The sequence below is a fragment of the Cyprinodon variegatus genome, unplaced genomic scaffold (assembly GCF_000732505.1).
Source record: "Cyprinodon variegatus isolate N-32 unplaced genomic scaffold, C_variegatus-1.0 Scaffold169, whole genome shotgun sequence".
NCBI classification, from domain to species: Eukaryota; Metazoa; Chordata; class Actinopteri; order Cyprinodontiformes; family Cyprinodontidae; genus Cyprinodon; species Cyprinodon variegatus.
In genome coordinates, this window is record NW_015150622.1 from 590,387 (window position 1) to 611,139 (window position 20,753).

The 20,753-nt window shown below is 36.8% G+C and overlaps 1 protein-coding gene across 6 annotated transcripts in view; it reads left to right on the top strand.

Moving 5' to 3' along the window:
- LOC107086970 (VPS10 domain-containing receptor SorCS1-like) overlaps window positions 1-20,753 on the top strand; it is a 308,080-nt gene that overhangs the window by 201,723 nt on the left and 85,604 nt on the right. For all 6 annotated transcript variants that reach the window (XR_001481329.1, XR_001481330.1, XM_015378286.1 and 3 more), the window contains exon 5: window positions 13,004-13,077. Coding sequence is in view for 4 of the 6 variants with exons in the window: in XM_015378286.1 (XP_015233772.1) it covers window positions 13,004-13,077 (74 nt within the window). In the remaining 2 variants the exon portion in view is untranslated. The remainder of the gene's footprint in view (window positions 1-13,003; window positions 13,078-20,753) is intronic.

Here is a 20,753-nt window from a genome sequence, read left to right on the forward strand (position 1 = left end):
ACTCTCTACCCGCTCTACTTAGAAACATGGACTTACTTCCCCATTTCAAATCACAACTCAAAACTCATCTGTTTAAAATTGTCTATTTTCTTTAATATTAATTTCCCTGTCCTATATTTTTAAATTATTTTCATTCTCTGTTTTGATTTTGTTTCTGCCATTGTGTTATTATCTTTTATCTTTTGTTGCTCCATGGCTCCAGCCTTATAAAAATATTACACTATGTTTTTAGATCAAGGACTCATTCCATTCCCAAATCTTTGCCATGAACATAATGAAGAAGGCTTTTTATTCTCACAGAGCAACTGTTCTAATTAGATAAACTACTTGGGAAAACATTAGTTCTGATGCTTAACAGGCAGGTAATATAAGGGTTTAACAGACTCACACATCAATCAAAAAAAAAACTTAACATTTATAAATGGTAAATTACTAACACAAATCTTATCTCCATTGTTTAGAAACTACACTTTAAAATGAGTGAAAAATACTTTCATTCTTATGTCTGTGAACCGGAGGCGTAGCCAGGAAATTTTTTATAAGGGTGGCCAGACACTAATGTCCACTGAGGGGTGGCCAAAAGTGGATAAGCACCAGAACCTCAGGATTAATCTACACTGTTCCAACAGGAACAAGCACAACGTCCATATTTCTAAATAAAGACAAACTATAGTTTCCTACAGCCTTTGCTACTAAATAGATGCATATATTGAAACATCGGGCTAGATAAAAGGTATATTGGATAAAATTCTACTTTTATTAATATCATTCTGCTTTAAATTGATAATTATAAGTACTAATATCTACATAAATTGATAATTTAATAGGTTTTTATTAAAATACTTATTCATTGAAAACTCTTAGATGACTTGCAGAGACACGTGATTTTCTCTTTACGGCAAATAACACAAAATCTAGTTCTGAAAGAGCAGGAATTCTGTACTAATCATCTCTAATGTTGGTATATTGATGAGCATAATTAACCACAGTGTTTTTTGTTGTCAAGTAATTAATATATAAAAAATTTAAATGTTTTGAATATTCTACTTGAGAGAAAAAAATGGTAAAGGTTGCTACAGGGGTGGCCAATGATTGGCTCAAGGCGGCCTTGGCCAGCCCTGGCCCCCCATTTCGATCTGCCCCTGCTGTGAAGCCCCTTAAGAAGCCCTCCAGCACAAAACGGGTCCAGCTCCACAACTGATTCTTATAAAGTCGCTTGTTCTCTAACGCTGCTTTAATGAAACCCTTAGCTCTACATAAAAAAGCTGTATTTATTATTTTAATCACAATGAGACACTATCATTAGGAGACATCTGAAGCAATCTATGTGAGTTTGTTTGGGGGGCATCAGAATAAAGGGGTTACAAAAACAGGCCTCACTTTTTAAACCTTGTTTCTTAAAACTTTTAGAAACTTTCTATCTTAGATAAACTATGAAATATATACTTGTGAAACAAATCACAGGATAAATATGTAAATACTGTATATTAACTGGACTGTCCTAATGAACTTAAATCTAAACATTTTGGATAATTTTTTTAAAGAAACTAAAAGAAACATTAAAGTTAGTTTTGTATAAAAGATCAAACCAATGACTCAGCTATAAGATTTAAGGAGCACTCTAAGGTGAGAGTTGGTGACTTTAAGCTTAGAAGCGTCTCATGTGAAGCAGAGATCCAGAGAAGAAGGCTCCAACAGCTGCAGCCTCTAAATCCTGTTGTAGAGAAGCATGACAGCGAAGGATCTTCCACAGAGCTACAGAGGTTAGAATTCAGATCAGGCTGTCTGGTGAGGGCTGAAAACTGAAAATAAATATGTTAGGGAAGAGGGAACTGTGTTAAATTGCAGTGGATTAGTCAAAAGGTTGCTTTAAACATATGTGGATGAGCCTGAAAAGATAAGTGGAGCTTTGGTTAAACAGACATTGGAGGCTTTCTATGGGAATCCATAATTCTGATGCTTTATAAAGAATGAAAACATGGAACTGTGGTTTAAAAGAAAGTAAAAGTAATACCTTTAGTGCACTGTGAAATGATGACACAACACAGGTGACCATACTGTTGGTGCAAGACAGCATGTGGAGGGTAATGAGAGGATTATCACCATCATTGTGATATGTAAAAGTACTTTTAACGTACAGGAAAGAGGACCCAAGATTTAACACAGACAAGGTCAGCGGAATGGAACGGATCTTTATTTAAGGGGAAAGGCTAGGGCGGCAGCTCTAGCTGGAAATCCCCTGTGGCAGAGACAACAGGTTAATGATTGGATAGCAGGAAAATTGGTAAGAGGGAGGGAGGTCCGGATCACTAGCCCATTCAAAATTTGGTGATCGGCTGTGTGAAGGGTTCAGGTCCAGGACGGAGGTCCGATTGCGGACAGGCCTTGCGGAGGCAGGAGCCGTTGAGCAGCAGACGGTTTGCTGGGGACTTTGACTGGCGTGCTCCAGTGAGACTCCGTGTATGACATCCAGAGAATGAGGTCCAAAACCGTGGTACAGGCTGGATGAAAGAAAGCAGAACCAGGTGAGGTAACAGATAGGCAGGCAGAATCAGGAAAACTTGAAAGTTTTCAGTAGTTAGCTTGAGACGATCTGACACTGGGAACTGATCCAAACTGGGTTTATAAGGAGGTGAAGACAGGTGGAAGCAGTAAGGTTAATAGCAGGCAGGGTGAAGTTGAAAAGGATGCAAATCATAAAATGTAATTTAAAAAGGAGACTTATAGCAATAAAATATGAAGAAAATTGAAAGAAAGGAAATAATCATTTTAAAAAACAAAATCAGAGAAAAAAGCTGTTTCTCTCAAAAATTTTTTTTTTTTTTGTTTAAGGAGAGTTTCAAATTCTAGATAGATTTTTTTTTTACATTTCCATTTACAAAACATTTTTTTTTTATTTCAATTCCCAAATATCCTCTCCCATCATACAGTAGTAGCCAAACAAAATTCTCCACTTTCCTTAATGGGCCCTTGGCTGTCACTTGGTTGGTCCTTGGCTGTCCCTTGGCTGGCCCTTGGTTGGTCCTTGGCTGGCCCTTGGCTAGTCATTGGATGGTCCCTGACTGGTCTGTGTTTGGTCCTTGGATGGCCCTTGGTTGGTCCTTGGTTGGCCCTTGGTTGGCCTTTGGTTGGTTGTTGGTTGGCTCTTGGTTGGTTGTTGGCTGGTCCTTGGTTGGTCTTTGGTTGGTTCTTTGCTGGCCCTTGGCTGGTGCGCTACAATTCCTTTTTAGACATCAATCTTTGTACTAAGATATTGTTTCTGTCATGATTTTTGGACATCAAGATCTAAAGAGAAGCATCACCTGATCAGACCCTGTAATTCAGTGAAAGGAAAGAGGGGGGTCACTCCAGTGGCTGGAAGTTGGAGGGAAGTGGGCACCGCCATTTGGCTGGCATGTGACTGGGAAGGGCCATTTTGAATGTATGTCATTGCCAATCATTTTATGGTTCTTTATCAGGCTTTCTGTAGGTCAAATTTAGGCATAAGTATGATGAGGTTTTGCCTTTGAAATGTTAGTTGTTTTTTTCCAGCTTGGAATAAAGTCACTTACCTTCACTGAGACACTGATTCTCCCCATCTGGGTCCTGCCCATTTTATGACATAACCTTCTCATTCTGGTGATTTAGGAAGCTGAAAAACATATTTACACAGCTTAGACAGTAAGCTAAAAATCAGAACATTCACTGTGTTGATTAGGTCATAAGTAAACCTGTTCATCTCAGCTTCCAGCAGAAATGATGCTGCTCTGCCTCACATCACCACTCTTTCTTTGGAGAAAGTGGGATGTTGTTTTCTGGGCAGGCATGGCATGTCAGGGTAGGCACTTCCTGGAGGGCCTGGTGCGAATAAACTTTATGATACATAGGATGGTGATGTTCACTTGTTTTCAGGGACAGGGAGGGGCTGCTGCTCAGAGAGCAGAAATCAGGAGGCTTATTTAGACACTCATGTATTTATGGTTCAAGACAGGGTCTGTTGTGGCCCCTTAAAGGTATTGTGGAGGATTTTCGCAAATTTGCCAAAAGAATCAACCCTCTCCACTTAAAAAAAATGCTCTGGAGCAGCAAGAATCAACCTGTCAGCCTTCATGAGAAATTTCTGTTGATGTTTTAGCCTCTGTCTATTGAAGTAAGCAGTGAGAAAGTAGAGCCCTGATTGGATAACACGCCAAAATACATCACTACAAGTGAGGCCAAACCTCTTGGGCGATATATGGAGCAGGGGCGGGTCATGAAGCTGGCTTCTGGATGGTGATTGGCCAACATACTTGAGGATTTTGACTGACAGTGACCAGACAAGAAGGAGGTTTTCCTCATTAGTCCAGAGATAAAAGTGATCATTCAGTCAGATCATCATGTGCTGAAGTCTTACCGTGGTTTCTGGAGTTTATTATTTCATGGCGCTTCACAGCAGCTGTCTTCACCTGATGTAGTGATGTGATGTTTCAACATTTTTTAATGCCTTATGAAGTTTGGATTTAATAAAACCATTGAGCCTCCACTGTTTCAGAGAGCAGCAGCACTGAATCAGACCATCCTGGAAAACGTTCAGTTAAAATACCTCAAATAATGGCCCAAAATATTCTGAGGATCATGTCTGATAGAGATTTATACAAACTCTGTCCAAAAACGGAATATTTAATGTTTCAAACAATAGTGTGTGCCAATTAATTATCCATCGTCCATCAAAATAAATAGATTATGCATTCCTTCATCGTCCGCCACTCCCACCATCTCAAGCCCTGCCTCTGTTGCACGGATCCTCTCCACCCTGAAAGTGCTTCTCTTTCACTTTCTCTGTGCTCTTTTTGGCAGTGCTGCCACATTTGTTGATTGAGGGACCTTTCAAAGGCTGTAAAGGCAGCATGCACCGACCCCTCCGCTTCACCACCAGCAGCCCCTTCACCTCCTCCGCCTCCTGTTCTCTGCCTCCTCACTCCCTCTTACAGGGCTACACACTAACTCGTTTTAGGAGGGTAATTAGTCAAAGTGATTTCCTCCTGCCCCGATTTTCTGCTCCCTTCCTTTCTATTGCGTCTGCTTAGCTCAGCCTAACACGTGCATATTAAGACCCATCAGTTATATCTGTCTCTTTTATGTCAATAGTAAAATTAGAAAATTTTTTCAGTCATGCACAGAAATCTCAATATTTGATATCAAGTAAATCAATGCCAAGATTCAAAAATGTTTAAACCCTTATTTTACTTAAAGTCATAGGGAAATTATATTTAAATGTCAAATCATTCTGGCTTAAACATGCACATAAATGTGCTCTTTATCAGATGATATTGTTCCAAAATTTAGAAAATTTCTGTTTTAAAAAAAATCCTGTCTTAAATCTGTGTTTATTTTTGGTTTCTTATTCAGGGCAGTTAGTTAAATGTCAGACTGAACACCTAAATTTGGCCAATTAGATATCTACGGTCATCTGTCAATCAAATATTTTCTGACAAAGCATCTTGATTCATATGTCGCAGCTAATATAACTAACGATTGAAATAAGAAATCAGAATCATTTCCCTTCTCATTGAGCTCCGTCCCAGTGTTCACAGGGATGGACGTCTGTGTCTTCAGCAGGCGTAGAGCTAACAGAACTGGCAGCGTTGCGAGTCAAGGGCTCAAACATGTACGGCTGTAAGCCTTCTAAACCAAACCAAGCTTCTGCCGCCCTGGCGTCCTCTTCCACAAGATCTTCGTCCCCGCTTTCCTCCTCTAAATAAAAAATGGATGACGGAGGAGACTCATCCATGACCTCCGACACAAAACTTTCCTCCTCTTGCATTTTCCGCTGTCCATAGCGTTCCTTGACCAACCAAACTTACCCGCTGTGTTCACTTGTGTATTATCGGGAAGCACTCCGGATAATTCGGAAATGCAACAGTTGGAGCGGCCGTTTCCCTACATCTTTAAACTCTTCCCCAATCCTTTAATTTCTATAGTAGATCCACATTAAAACAATATAAGAATCACATGAGAATTGAACAAAATTTTACCGCTTCAGTCAACGAAGTTGGGGCACATAGTAAGTAAATATTAGAAACTGAAGCTCTTATAGATTGATAGAATATGCACACAGTCCAACATCCAAAAGAGCCCCAGCCTCTGGGATCCTGCAGCTTTTAAAATAACTGGACTCACATACTGTTGGTTATTACTTCTTTAGTGAATAAGTGAAGCCAGGCTGTTTTCCACTAAGGGACTTATCTGTTTATAAAATGTTTCCTATTTATGTGTTACCTATTGATAAGAGAATGAATGTGTTCCAACTCTCCACCATCCTCAGGTGTCCATTCATGAAAGAAAATACAGTAACTCATATTAGCGAAAACAGTTCGCCGGGTATTATCTGCCATACGAGCTGAGGCTCGACCAAAATTAAATGTATAAAAAACAAATGAAAATATATATTTAAACTGTTCTTGTAAAATGTAAAATTAATTAACTGTAAAATGAATTCAGACATATAATCTAATTAAATAAACGGCAAGAGTACATACAGCCATATCACACCAGCTGCCTTTGATGAGACATTATTAATCGACTGCTTAAAATAGGTTTGCTTTGTTTAAATCTCTGAGTTTAGGTTAGATTTACCCATCTGTTGAAGTGAGAGTATGAAATATTGTAAAAGGTTGTTTTTTCTATCTAATTAATAGGAAGACATGAATTATACCACAAGAAACAACGATCCTAAAATCTTATCAGGGGACCTACAACTGTCTCTTGAAGCTGTTAATGTAAAAGTATAGAATTAAGCTTCACAGTTTTAACTTTCAAAGCAGGTGTGCAAGGAAGAAACACAAGAAAAAGAAAAAGAAAGGAGCACAACTGATGTTTTTGGGCACTGCAATGCAGACAAAGGACATTTTGGTTTATTCCAAATGCTTAAATTGACTTAATTCCAGTAAAAGAACCTTAATACTGTCTCTGTATATAATGTAGTATCATGATTGGGCCCCGTTTTCTCTCAGTAAGTCTTGGAATGCTCACCAACACCATGGATTCTACTGTGTTTCAGACAGGATTAGAGAAAAATGGGAAACTATTTTTGAAAGTAATGAATCCAAAGCAAATAGAATTGCTTTATTTTTCAAAATATGACATATTTCTTTTTGTATGTATCAATATACAATAATGAGTATAATAAAGCTAAGTGAGCAAAGAAAAAAGGTAAAAATAAATGTGATATTAAAAAGTTAGAATTGCAGTAGCATCACTGTGTAGTCTTGTAGTGGCAGCAAAGAAATAGAGCACTTGTCATTAAAAAGGTTACAACATATTACATAAAGATTGTCCTAACAATAGCAGTTAGCACAGTTAAATTGGCACATTGATAAACCTTTTTTATCCTGCTAAACTGATAAAAAAGAAAATAAAAATGACTGCAAAATCTGTGAAAAAAAAAAATCGGCATTTCCCTTTGCCAGGTGAGCAACAGCAATTTGCAAAACTTGAACAAACCCACCAGAATCCCTGGGTACAGGAGATCCTCCTGTTCAGGGAGTCCAGAACCTATGATTTGATCATGACTGAATTCTGCAGAGCTTAAGGTAAGATGAAAGAGTTCAAAAACTCAGACAGGAGCAGTGGGAATTTAGAGCAAAAACCCCCGCTGTGATCTGGGAGGGGTGGCCAGCTGCCCCAGACCTAAGAGGTGCAGAGACAGTTCCAGAATGAGGAAGAGGCAACTGCTGTCTTGTGGAAGCTCTAGAGGTTAACAGCAGGAGATTATCAGATCAGAGCATAGATTTGTGCGGTCAACCAGGTACAGAGCGAGTGGTTAGTGCCTGAACTGAAGATAAGGGAGGAATATCAAAAGTCCTTCTAGGGCTAAATTAAATTAAACCCACCTATGAAACACTTGAGAGTATTTCCTACTTCATCCCTTGTCAAAATTATTTTCTCAATCTTCCTTTTTAAACTAGCCACATCTAGTTCCTGATTGGTTGTTGCAATGTAAAAACGCTAAATAATTTAGATTTTTTAACTGCGATTTTACTTTTCACTTTGTTGTTTTAGGCAAAAGAAAGTGTCTTTTGGCTCGCTAGCATAATGACCTTCACCCCACAGTACTCCTGAGCCGCCCTCTATATAGAGCTAACATGTAAACAGTTCGCTCTGGGAGCGATAATCGTGTTTACCCGAAGGCAAAGTGGGCGGAGTCAAAGTGGGCTGGAACATGACAATGACCCAAACTATACCAACAAATCGACTGATGCTACACTGGTTTACATGCAAAGTCAATGGTTGATGCATATCATGGTGCAGCAAAAGGTCCAACATATTCTCATTATCAGTTCGTATGAAATCGTACGAAAAGTTATGCACAATATTTCGTACGTTTTGGACGTTTTTCCTCAAAAACCCACATCAGTGCGCATGCGCTGGCAGACAGAAAAAAAAAACAGATCCGCGGACGGACGGAAAACTGGGAAAAACAGTGCAATCATCACTTATTCATGTCTCTAACTACGTTGCTTGCTGTTTTATATCTTAGGGTTAGGGTCAGGGTTAGGGCTAATTGTAATTTATATTCTATGTGTATGAATGGTGCGTCAGATGCGCATACGACGAAAAAAACGTCCAAAACGTACGAAATTACGGTGCATAACTTTTCGTACGATTTCATACCAACTCATAATGAGAATACACTGAAAGGTCCTGCAGCGTGTCTTGGGCTGCAGGAGCAGCGCTTCACGACCTTCTGAGCATTTGCAACCGTGACACGCTTCGCAATCAGCAGCTGGATACGGAAAAAAATTACTTTTGCTGCTTGATGCGTCACATCAACGAATCAGAGAAGCTGATCAGGGAGCTGGCAGGGAGTCAGACACAGCACTGCTGATGCAGAGCGCTATGATCACTCCTCTGAAACAGTTTATTAACACCAACATTTAAAATGTAGAAACCTGGCAAAATAAATTCAATTTTATTATTCTGGTGCTTACAAAAAAGGCTAACAATCTACTTCCAGCAAAGATGCTTCAGTCATGTGTCAGAATTAAACTCTTACAAGCATTAAAAAATGAAGCAGCACGCGCATTTTTGCTGCTCCTGCTACTTGCAGTCTGAACGAAGCATAAGGATTGGCTGAGAAATAAGAAGTGGGAATAAAAGTGGACCAGACATTTAGCTTAGAACATGCAGCAAACCAAACATCTCCCAGCAGAATCCACACAGTATAGAATATTACTTTTATAATACTGAAATAAATTATTTCTTTTAAGTATAAGAGCTGATTGATTGATCTAAAAAGGGTAGTTTATTGGAATGATCTTCTGATTCTCAGAGACAGAAGATCCCATTTGCAGTAAAAAGCAGATTATCCAGCGGTGATAATCCATGTGGGATGATGAGTTTCAGGAAGCAGGTCCACAATTTGTTTTTCTGAACAGAGTAAATACATTTAAATTAGAAAACAAATGAATGCAAACAGACATTTTGGTTATCAGCTAATAAACAACTGTTTATACCTGCTGCTTAAACTCCAAAAACTAATAAGTAGGTGTGTAACATTGAAACATGTTTAGAGCTTTATTAGATTTCATCTGTAAGCTGCAGAGCAAACATATTTGCTTTTGTGCTTTATCACACATTACACCATGTTCAAGGATAAATAAGACTTTTACTTCAGTATCTAAAGGTTATCGTTTACTGATCAACCTGCAGAGAAATGATGCAGAGATGATTTCTGAAAATAAGAATTAAAGTATAAGAAGTGTGAATAGTTTCTTATGCTAATGATTCAGGTAGGTTAAATTTTCAAATATTTTTTTCAAGATAAAATGAATCAATGAATTGAAACAGAATGGTTCAATATCATTCAGTATGACTATATATTTATTTTCTAATTGATAATTCCAAATGAAAATTATTGGGATCAAAATACCACCTGTTTTTTGTGATTTCATTTTCTTATATTTTGCCCTTCAGTAACTCCAGATAACTAAATTTATGACACCTTTATCTGCTTTTCCTGTATCTACATTTGAACATGCAAAAATAAAAGCATAGTAGCGTGTGCTAGTGTTATTTTGAGACATTTGTTAAACAGTTATTTTAAGCTCCTGAGAAAAAAACAAATGTGTTTTAATAATGCAAAATCTGTTTTTAATTAAATCTCTGTTGAAGGATCGGAGGAACAAAGTTGCTCTTGTTTTATATATAGTTTTTTTTCCCACATAGTTCTTTCCATCCCATTATCTCAACCACTTATGTTTTTACTCTCTTCGTTACTACATTTAATTAACTAGTTGTGACAGTACTTTAGTTAAAGAATATGTCTCCACAGCCTTACTTGGCGTTCATGTTGCTGAGCTCTGTGTTCTGGGCTCCTTTGTGTGCCGTTCTCATAATACCATGTTTATGTCCTTCAAAAGCTTCCATAGAAACATTTAAAAACTTGAAAGGATCTACAGATGCAAATTGAATTTAATGTTTAAAATGAGCAGTACAGCGTACGTCAACTTTTTTTATTTGTGTCTGGATGAATATGGAGATATTTCCATATAACCAAACATGCAACAGATTGCAGGCGCAGCTTTTGTGTCCAGATTTTGTATGTTTGCAAGTAATTTACATACTTCCTTTCAAATGTTTCTCCAGTATTGAAGGCCACAAAGGAGACATCGGCACAACGACAGCCCTTGGAAAAAGAGTCTGTAAACATTTCTGAACTGTAAGAAAAAAACAATAGTAGACTTAGACAATTTTTATTGTCATTTTGTATACACAGTAGTAAACTATTTGAGGAAAAGGCCTGGGTAGGACAGACTACTGCAGATGGAATCAACCAATCTTTACACTACTAAACAAAAATGAAAAACAATACTTCTAATCTTATATATCGAAGCATAAATACAGCAAAATGAACATTAAGAGCCACCAGAGAACAACCATCCTGGAGCCTTTAATGGGATATCAGGTCAATAGAAATGTTAAGAACTTGACAGTCAGCATCTCTAACTTGTGGTAAGTTAAGTTTCATAGATTTCTCATCGGGTTGCTTATGTGCAACATATTATTTCAGGCAGGTTTGGTAAGCAGCTGGTGGAGGTAAAGGCTTCATTTCATTGTAACGGTGCGCTCACACCAACTGAGCATCTAAATGGCTTCCAATGCCTCAGCTTACATGCTTGAAAGTCAGACTCTTGATGTTTGACGCTTGGTCGTTGAGCTGTTCCTTTTTTAACATGTTATTAAACTATGATCGATATTTAACCTCGATAAACCCACCCAGTTTTTACAAATATAGACATGTTAGACATCGTTAGAAAGCTTAGATTCTCCATAATTCAAACACCAAGATCCTTTTTTCAAAACAGCGAGCACCAATGCACAATTAATACGGATATAGCAGCATGCCAAAATGTAAACATGACAAAGCAGCCACAACTACATACCTTTGAAGGCGTCAGGAAGCCTTTTTATGAATCCAATCTTCAATTGTTTATACACTATTCGTCCTTAAGGGTCCACAGATTAAAAGTAATCCAGAATATTCATATTAAAAATATTTTAATATTGCCCATAACATGCTTTTGAAATCACAAAGGTCAGCTGGTCATAGCTGATGCGTAGCATCTTGCTAATAAGACTTACTTTCTCAGTCGTTTGTCTGTCTGCAATGTTTTTTTGTTTGTTTTTTACATCGTCTTCCTACCTGCAAGACAAAAGTGTCTTCTTTGTATTTTTTTACAACTCGAGTTTATTCAGTTCAGATGAAGTCTCACAGGCTCCTTGCTCCTTGTATGTCAGCCAATGATACGCCAGGTAGTTATTCACTAAATGAAATGCAAATACTAAATGAAAAGTCAATAATTATGCAAATAAAACAAAGTAGAAAAGACTTGCTTCATAAATGTTTTGTGGCCATTAAAACGCTTCAGTTTTATTCTATGGGTCAAGTAGTTGAGTAAAAGCATTTGGCACAATTCGGCACATATGGAGGGGTTTGGAGACAGTGGTGACACCAAAAAGTTCAAAACCCCACAGCTCTGTAACTGTTCAAGCTAGAGGTCTGAATTTTTTTGCATTTGTGGTTGACATGGTGTAGAATAAATGTACAATATGTGTACAATACAATGACACCTGCCTATTCTCAAGCGTGTCTTTATTACGGCTATTAAAAAAAAAAGATCTATTATTTTCGAAAAGAACAAAAAACTGAGTCATGTTTGAACTGATGAAGTTGAGGCTGGGTTTTACTCACCCAACTTTTATTTATATTTTCAGAAACTAGAAGTTTGTGAAAATAATAATAAATTCAAGTGATGTATCACACATGTAATTTTGGCTTACAGTTCCTCAGTTATTTGCTTTTCCATTTGGGTACGCAAAATAGGCGAGGATTACATAAAATTAGGTGGGTGTTAAGAGCATTAGACTTCAATATTCATCACGCATGTTTTTTTGTTGTTGTTGTTTTTTACTTATGTTTGTAGCGCTTTAGCAGTTCTTACAGTATGTGTAAAATGTGTTATAACCTTTTGCATTATATAAATTTGTTTTTTTTGTTCTTATTCAAGGGGAACGCCGGTTTTTACATTGGGCCCTTGATTTTACGTTATTACATCATGTTCTGTTCTGTTATGTAAACATATATTCTGTTAGGTTTTATCCAAGTAACGTCTTCCTATGGGCAACGACCTGAAAGGCACAAACTAAACTGTTCATAATTGATCATTTATGGTACGCCAGCATTCATAACATGTAGGCGAATCACTGTCCCCCAGACATCCGCAGCTATATTTTTTATATTTCTATTTTTAAAAACAAGACAACGTGTGTATGACCCCTATAACCCCATGGCTTAGAACTTCATCTTTCTCTTACAGCTACTCCCACACTGCCTGTAGAACGTTCAGATTCTTTGCGTATCATGCCCTAAGTGTCTTATTTGATAACTTTGTGAATATCAGAGAGTTAATCTCTAAGTTTTAGCCGCACTTTTATATTACCTTTAATAAGTACATTTAATGTCTCTTTGTTTTGTGTTTTACAGCTTTACAGCTCTGTAGAGTTTGGAAGAAGGTGGCAGCTGGTACACGAGAAAGTGGCTCCTAATCGTTTCTATTGGTGAGTACGTTTAGCGTGAGCTAATGTTCGTCTGATCCTTTTAACACTATAGCTACTATCTTTGGTCATTTAACTGGATTTGAACAGAACATAACCATAAGGAAAATTAATTTATATATTCCTGGTCGGGAGGTGGTGTTGAGGCTGGTCGCCCCCTTTACCCCCACATACTACACGATGCAGGAAGCACGATGAAGCTGTGACTCGACCCAATCGAAACAATTTTTGCACGACTGCAGAATGGGCCTAAAAAGGGCAAAAAAATCGTCCAGTGTATGCCCGGCTTTATAGGGATAAGTAACCTTTGAATTTACACCTGATCGCATTTCTGGTTGGATTGGGTTTAATATAGGGTGAACAGACGTCCGCTTTTTCCCGATAATGTCCAACTTTTCAGACCGGGGGGAATTTCAAAATCGTCCGGGATTTTGGTCAACTGCCTCAACCTCAAAAAACATCTTGATCTTGGGGCCTGATCAAGACAAAGAGAAAGCTTTCAAAGCTGGGTACATGTGCAGAAATCGATCAATGTGTGGTGGTGTAGTAGTAACAGCACTTCCATGTATAGATGCACGGTGGCTCTATCTGTAGGTAAGTATAAGGTAAGTAACAAGACAACATTTGTGTCTCTTCATACCCCCCCTCTCAAGAAAGAAAAAATGTCCTCCTTTTCAGAAACACAAATCTGGTCACCCTACTTAATTTCCTCTGTGACAATCTTTTCCATTGGATAGATTAAAGTTAAAGACATTTACTGATGACGTACTGAGGACAAAGCACATAAGACACACCAACCAAAAAACAAACAAACAAAAAAAACATGTTTTATTCTAAACTGCATTGTCTGGATAAAAAAAAAAACTTAAAGATATCTTGGGAACTTAATCTTTCGCAGCTGATTTTATTTTATTTGTGTTTAAAGTTAAACTACGTAATTTTATCGCCATTTCATTGGCAGGTATATTACTATTAATCAGGTATTTTTACAAATATTATATATTACAGTAAGTAGATCAAATGCTAATTAGTCTCTGCTGTAAAAGAAATCTGTCTTTTCTATCAGAAAATACAGAAAGTAACATAAATTAGCAAATGACCCAGAAATGAATAAACTATAAGTTTGTGTATGACATATTATGTTCACAGCCAAAGATCACTAATTAATGACAAAATTCACATTTTGAAACTCACATTCTATTATAGTGCAGATTAATTGGGTGGCTCTAATTGCTATTAATTGAAGTTAGATTGTTCTCTGCCAAATAATCAATTGGTCGGATGAGCTGGGAACTTTTCTAATGAAACCATAGAAAATATCAGTCAGTTATCATCATTTCATTTTATACAAGTGACAATGAAGTCCAAACCTAATTAGGATTGATAAAGAGGCTTTTAAGATTATTATTATTCATGCATTAGAGTCATCATCAAAGTGTTGGACGGTTTTACTTTGTGCAGGTGCATTTCAATAAATTAACATCTGATCAAAAGTTAATGTATTCCAATATTTCAATTGAACAACGAAAAATCATGTAAATTTATTGCACACAGCGTGATTTATTTTAATTGCATTAATTGTGGCTACAGCGAATGAAAAGCAATAAGTCTGTTTCCCTGATAATTTTAATGTTATATTAGAAAATTATTTTCACACAGAAATGTCGCGTTATATTCTACTTTATTATGGGGACACCTGATGGTTGTCTAGTCTTGACGACCTCTAGCAAGTAACAGAGCCAGGAAGTTCACAGCTGTAACAGCTGACAGACGGTGTCATACTTGTAGGTTGAATGGCCTGTGAGTGCATTGGAAAATGATGAACTGCTTTAAGTTTTGATCAGGGGAAACATTTTTTGTTAAAAGTCTCATTTATTCACACTACTGATCCATAACTGCTTCCTGCTGCAATGTCTTCTAAAAACTCTGGTCCAACTATTGTCTCTCTTTAGAGTAAATTTTGTTCCATTATTGTTCCATGAAAAAGGAACGTGTTTTGTAAATTAAAATAAAAAAAGAAAGTGCAATTCATAAAATAAAACTTTGAAAAACTTCTTGATAAAAAAGAAATTGAAGAAAATTTGTTGTCTTCTCAGATTTTTATTTTTTCTAAAAAAAAATTCATATTTTTTCCTAAATATATTTTCTCCCAAAAAAATTTTGACAGACTTTTATATTTTGAAATTCATTTTTTTTTCAACTTTCACTTCTTCAGATTGAGTTTTAGAAATGTATTAGTTCTACTTAACTTCCAATACTGTATAAATGATGACTCTTGATGCAAATTGTTGTGCAAGTTATCCTGAAGAATATGAATATATTAACTAACTAGAACTGGAAGTTATAGTTAATTAATGGGTCATTCAAATCAAGGGTGAACCCACTTATTCAATTCAATTCAGTTTTTTTATATAGCGCCAAATTCACAACACATGTCATCTAAAGGCACTTTACAGTTCAACCAGATCATACAGTCAAATTGATTCAAAAACACTTAATGATTATTAGTTGAATGATTATCTGTAATTTGCCTATTCAGCAGGGTTCTTAGTCTTTTACATAAAGTTTGGACTCCTTGATCATCTTTGAAGATCCCGTTGCCTTCACCGATTTAATAATTTAGACTATGGCTATTAGAAGAGTTATTTTCACAAAAAAAATCAATCTGTCTCTATTCATTTAGATGTTTCTGAAAGGAGGATGGGTCTGACCTGAGTGATAAATCGTTCACTGCATAAAATAAACAGAGAAGACCATGGGTTAAAATACAATGGTACCTTTATTAGCTACTAATCACACAGTATTATTATTTCTAATAACTACGCAGACACTAAGCACTACTGAAAATAAGCAGAATGGAATAAAAACAAACAAGAATGGAAAAAGGGGTTTTGAGTCCATTTAAGAGTCTCTGAGGCAAAGAAGTAATTTTTTCCCCTGCAGGTTTTACTGTCCAAAAACAATGTTACGCTACAGTTGCAGACATTCGTCAAGCACTAGGTTCAAGCAGAAAACTGCAGCTCAAGCTGAAGCCTCCTTCCCTCCGTTTAGACCGCCCACAAGCTCCTGATTGGCTCTCTGTCTTTTCTTGTGTGATTGGCTGTCACCGCTGTCACTACTGAGTTTTACAAACATCTGATGTGCCACTGAATCGGGTCTGTGATTTGATGATCAAACACTCTGAAATCACTTCTGTAATCAAAAATTTCCTCAATGTCTGAGAAATGTTCATGTTTTGGCTTGATTCATTCAAAGTGCCCTTTAAAATAGCAGCAGATAAATATAAATAAACCCTGATGCAGAGATATTAAATGCAGTCAAAACTGTGACATTTCGCCCAGATTTACTTGAAAAAAATGACTCAGGGATGCATTAAAATAGAGTGATGCTGATGCAGGAAAGGATGAGTTATTTCAGCTGGACAGAATATCCGTTTTCAGGGTGAGCCAGCTACAACAAAAGAGTAAGGGCAATCACAACATGGCCGGAAATGCGGTAGCTTGGAGCTAAAGATGCGAGCCGGTCCAACCATAGTAGTCTAACTCTTCAAACAAATAAAATAGAGGATTTAAGCAGACAGTAACACACAGCATGTATCGTTCCATCAGTCTCAGTGAGCTTCAACATTCAGTTCACAACTCTTACCTAAAAACTATCAGCAGTTCTTTCAGAAAGCTTTATTCAAATAAAACACCAACAACATATGTAGAGGTAAGCTATTCTACTTATATTTCACCCAATCAGAGTATTGATTAAGTATCAAATGAAAAGTTTTTTACTTGTTGGCTCAGTGGTTGGTGGTGGATTCACAAAACACAGGAAAACACAGGAAAAACAAGAGACTATCAATAGAAATGAGTTTTTGCTTCTCCCTCCAGAGAAAACCCCCAGAAATGAAGAGAAAGTTATTTGAAAAACGCATTTTCAAAAGAACATGAGTCGTAAAACTAAATCCGACGAAATTGGAAAAAAAAAATTTTGAATAAAAAATCCTAAAAAGAACAAAAATTTAAATATATTATGAAACAGAAATTTGGGAAAAGTTAATCACAAAGTTACTGTCAAAACCTTTTTCTTTAAATATAATTTATAGATAGCATTTGATTTCAAATGTCCATTCAAACAACTTTTTTTAATAACAAATGCACAAAATTCATTTCAGTCACTCCAGACTAAATCACACCAAATGCTTTGACTCAAAATAATTTGAGATATTTATTGAGAAAACACCTGAAGATTCTGGACAGTCTGTGTTATCATTATCAATAGTGTGCATGCTCTTAGGTAAGACCTGTATCTATAGAACCGTTTGACTTCTAATTCCCTATCTTTATCTCTCTTTATCTATCCAGTTAAAGTTACATGAATGGAAACACAAACCAATCCAGGAAAATAAAAATATAAACATTTCTGTTTCTTTCTGTCTACACATTAGGGCTGGTTATAATATGTTTGGCTGCTGAGAGTATAACCTTTAAGAAAGAGCAGAACCAGAGGCTAATTTTATTTGGACATGCATTTTACAGGTGTCTTTTAGGACATTTTGGACAGAGGCATGCGCACAGAGCTGGGGGATAACTTATCCAGCTTCAATAATGTCTGTTTTTTATGGAACGCAACAGTTTATCTTGGAGCTACTGTGCAAATGGAGAAAGAAAGAGCAACCAAACCAAAGGATTGGCAGCATTTTCTGCACTTAACTTAATTAATCACAAATAAAAAACCTTCAAGCTGTCTGTACTGTACACCAATGGTACTGGAGAAAAAAAAAAAAAAAAAAAAAACTAAGACCTGCTGCCATTTTCTGCCTTCAGCCAGCCTGAAAAGCATAACGCTGAAATGTTGGCAGGTTTCCTGAAGAGAGAATAGCCCAACAGCTGAACCATTAGTGTACGTTCAGCGACTCCTGAACCCTAGATTCAATACCAATAAAAACTTCTTACTGATTCAAACACTTATGCTCAAATATCAACATTTTAAGAAAAATGTCCATTGGGAATGTTGATAATTTTGTGATTATGTGTTTTATCATGCATCCTGGCACTGCTGCACCTTATTATCTTTAATTGGAAATAATAAATCCAGACAAAATCTATTTTCTAAGTAGCATAAATTGATAATTATAGGCAATACATTACTGTTGTAACTTTAATTATTTATTCAAATCCCTTTCAGACTGCCATGTGTTGTTCTGTGAATACACCTCCAGCTGGCTGCTTGTTAGGACAACAAATCAAAGTGTGCTCCAAGCTTAAATCCTCTTTATTGCAATAAATTTATAATAAATTAAATTTAGAGTTTAAGACTTTATTTACAAAAACATTCAAGTCCAAACATATTTCATAAAAAAAAAAAAAAAAAAGTTAAAATAACTATTTCCTTTTAATTTGCAAAAACCCGCTACCTCTGCTGATCTTCATTTTAAGCCGCTTCGGATGTTATCATCACATTATATGGCGATTATTAGCAGGTATCAGTCCCATAGAATGGCTTCAGACTGTTCCTCCTACCTACCAGTGGTTTGTCATCACAGAATTTACCACATTTACCCACATAATTGATTAATGTATTTATGTGTGATATGAACTTAATTTTACAAGTTCTTCATCTATTGTAATAAAAAAAGTTGATCAGCATGTTTCTTCGAACAACCCGTCACAATAAAAATCTCATATCCTGTAAACTGAGTTGTTTTTAAACACTTCATTAAATCTATGTGAGTGAAGCATGTGGAAATCACTCGAAGTAAAGCTTTAAAATGAAATTTTCTTAAGAAGTTATGGTGTAAATAATGTAGATAAAAAGCATAAAGTAGGTAAATAAAAAGTGAAACTTAATATTATTATATTATTAACGATAAGCTGCAAATTATTAGTCATAAGAAACCTACTAGAAGGTAGAGGAGGCGCAGACTGATAATACTCATAACTCTTAATAATGGCCATTTAATGGTTGATCACATCCTAATCGGGGGTCTTTTTTAAGGAATTTTGGGAAACTTTCCTGCTATGCTTAGTGTTAAGCCCAGGTCACAGCTCTTGTGTTCGACTTTTTAATCTGCGATGCGATTTCTTTCCATGCCACAATTACTGCAGTGTTTATAGAGAGGCTCCTGCTACGCACAGATCAGATCCTGATCTGTGAAGTTTTTTTTCACTTGTCTCTGTGCCCCACAAATTGGAAAATGTCCCATATTTGACAGTGACAGATTATTAAGCCATTGCAGATACAAAGCAAGGTCCCACTTCATGACCATCCTACACAGCATCCCCTTAAACCACAGCAGGTAGAGGATTTTGATATAATATATAAAATATATATATTTATCTGTGAGATGGATACGCTGCCCTTTCCTCTGCCTTCCCTTGCTGTTTTCGTGGGGCTCAAATAGCATATTACTTTTGCAATTTTATTTCCACGTGAACTCCTATCATGGGTAAAGTATTCTGCTTTTTAAAATGTTTGATTGGTTGTTTATACTAGTCTTCCCCACCTGCTATTGTATATATGTGCTGTGCGATTGCAAACCTGACTCTTTTCTCTTGTGATTGATGGAGTTTAATTTGTATTTCCCCTCAAAGAAGAAGGTTTTACTTTGTAAAAACTCTTTTACTGTCAGACTCATGAAATGAAAGGGACCTGGGCTCTACTTCAGCATCCATGTGTTCATCCCCTTTGACTTTTTATTAGTGCTAAGCGCCACGACTTCTAAGGCACGATTTTCTGTCGGGTTGTTGTGTGTTCATTGCTTCGCCTTTCTTTTTCAGTTTATCTTCCTCTTTTTGTAATTTTGGTATGTCCTGTCACTGTCATACAGTGTTAAAAGCAGGGTCCAAATGCCCTTCATAGGATGCTGCAATGGAAGAAGTCCATGGATGGCATTACATTTTCTAGGTTTTAATGAGAAGAAGACTGAGGTCAGACTGCTGTGATGCTCAGAATTTGAACATTGATTCCCCGCCTCCTTATGTGAAATCTACTGTCATTAGTTTGAAGTTTGATGATCAAATATTTTCAGCTTAAAAAAAAAAAACATCAACTCGGAACTGTTTGAAACATTAAATAAAATGTTGTTTCTATACAGGACTTTTGATAGGGTCATTCATGCTTTTATTACCTCGTGTCTAGACTATTGCAGTGCTCTCTATTTTGGTGTCAGACAGGCTGCTCTCAGTCATCTTCAGCTTGTCCAAAATGCATCAGCACATCTTTTAACTCGATCTTACAGGCATGAGCACATCACCCCTGTTCTGGCTCCTCTCCCTGTGAGCTATAAAATTGATTTTAAAACAGTTTTTAAATGCTCAAACAGCCTTGCTTCACACTCTCTCTCAGACCCGCTTCAACCGTGTCATCCTTTACTGTCGATAAGGTCATCTAATCAGCTGCTCCTAGCTGTTCCAAGGTTGGGGCTAAATGTTAGAGGAGATCAGGTTTTTTGCTGTAGCAGCTCCAAAAAAACATGACTGTTAGGTTAATTGGCTTCTCTAAATTGTCCTTAGGTGAGTGAGTGCATGGTTGTTTGTATTCCTGTCTCTCTGTGTTGCCCTGCGACAGACTGGCAACTGTCTGAGATGTACGCCACCCCTCACCCATAGACTGCTGGAGATGGATGGATGGATGGATGGATGGATGGATGGATGGATGGATGGATGGATGGATGGATGGATGGATGGATG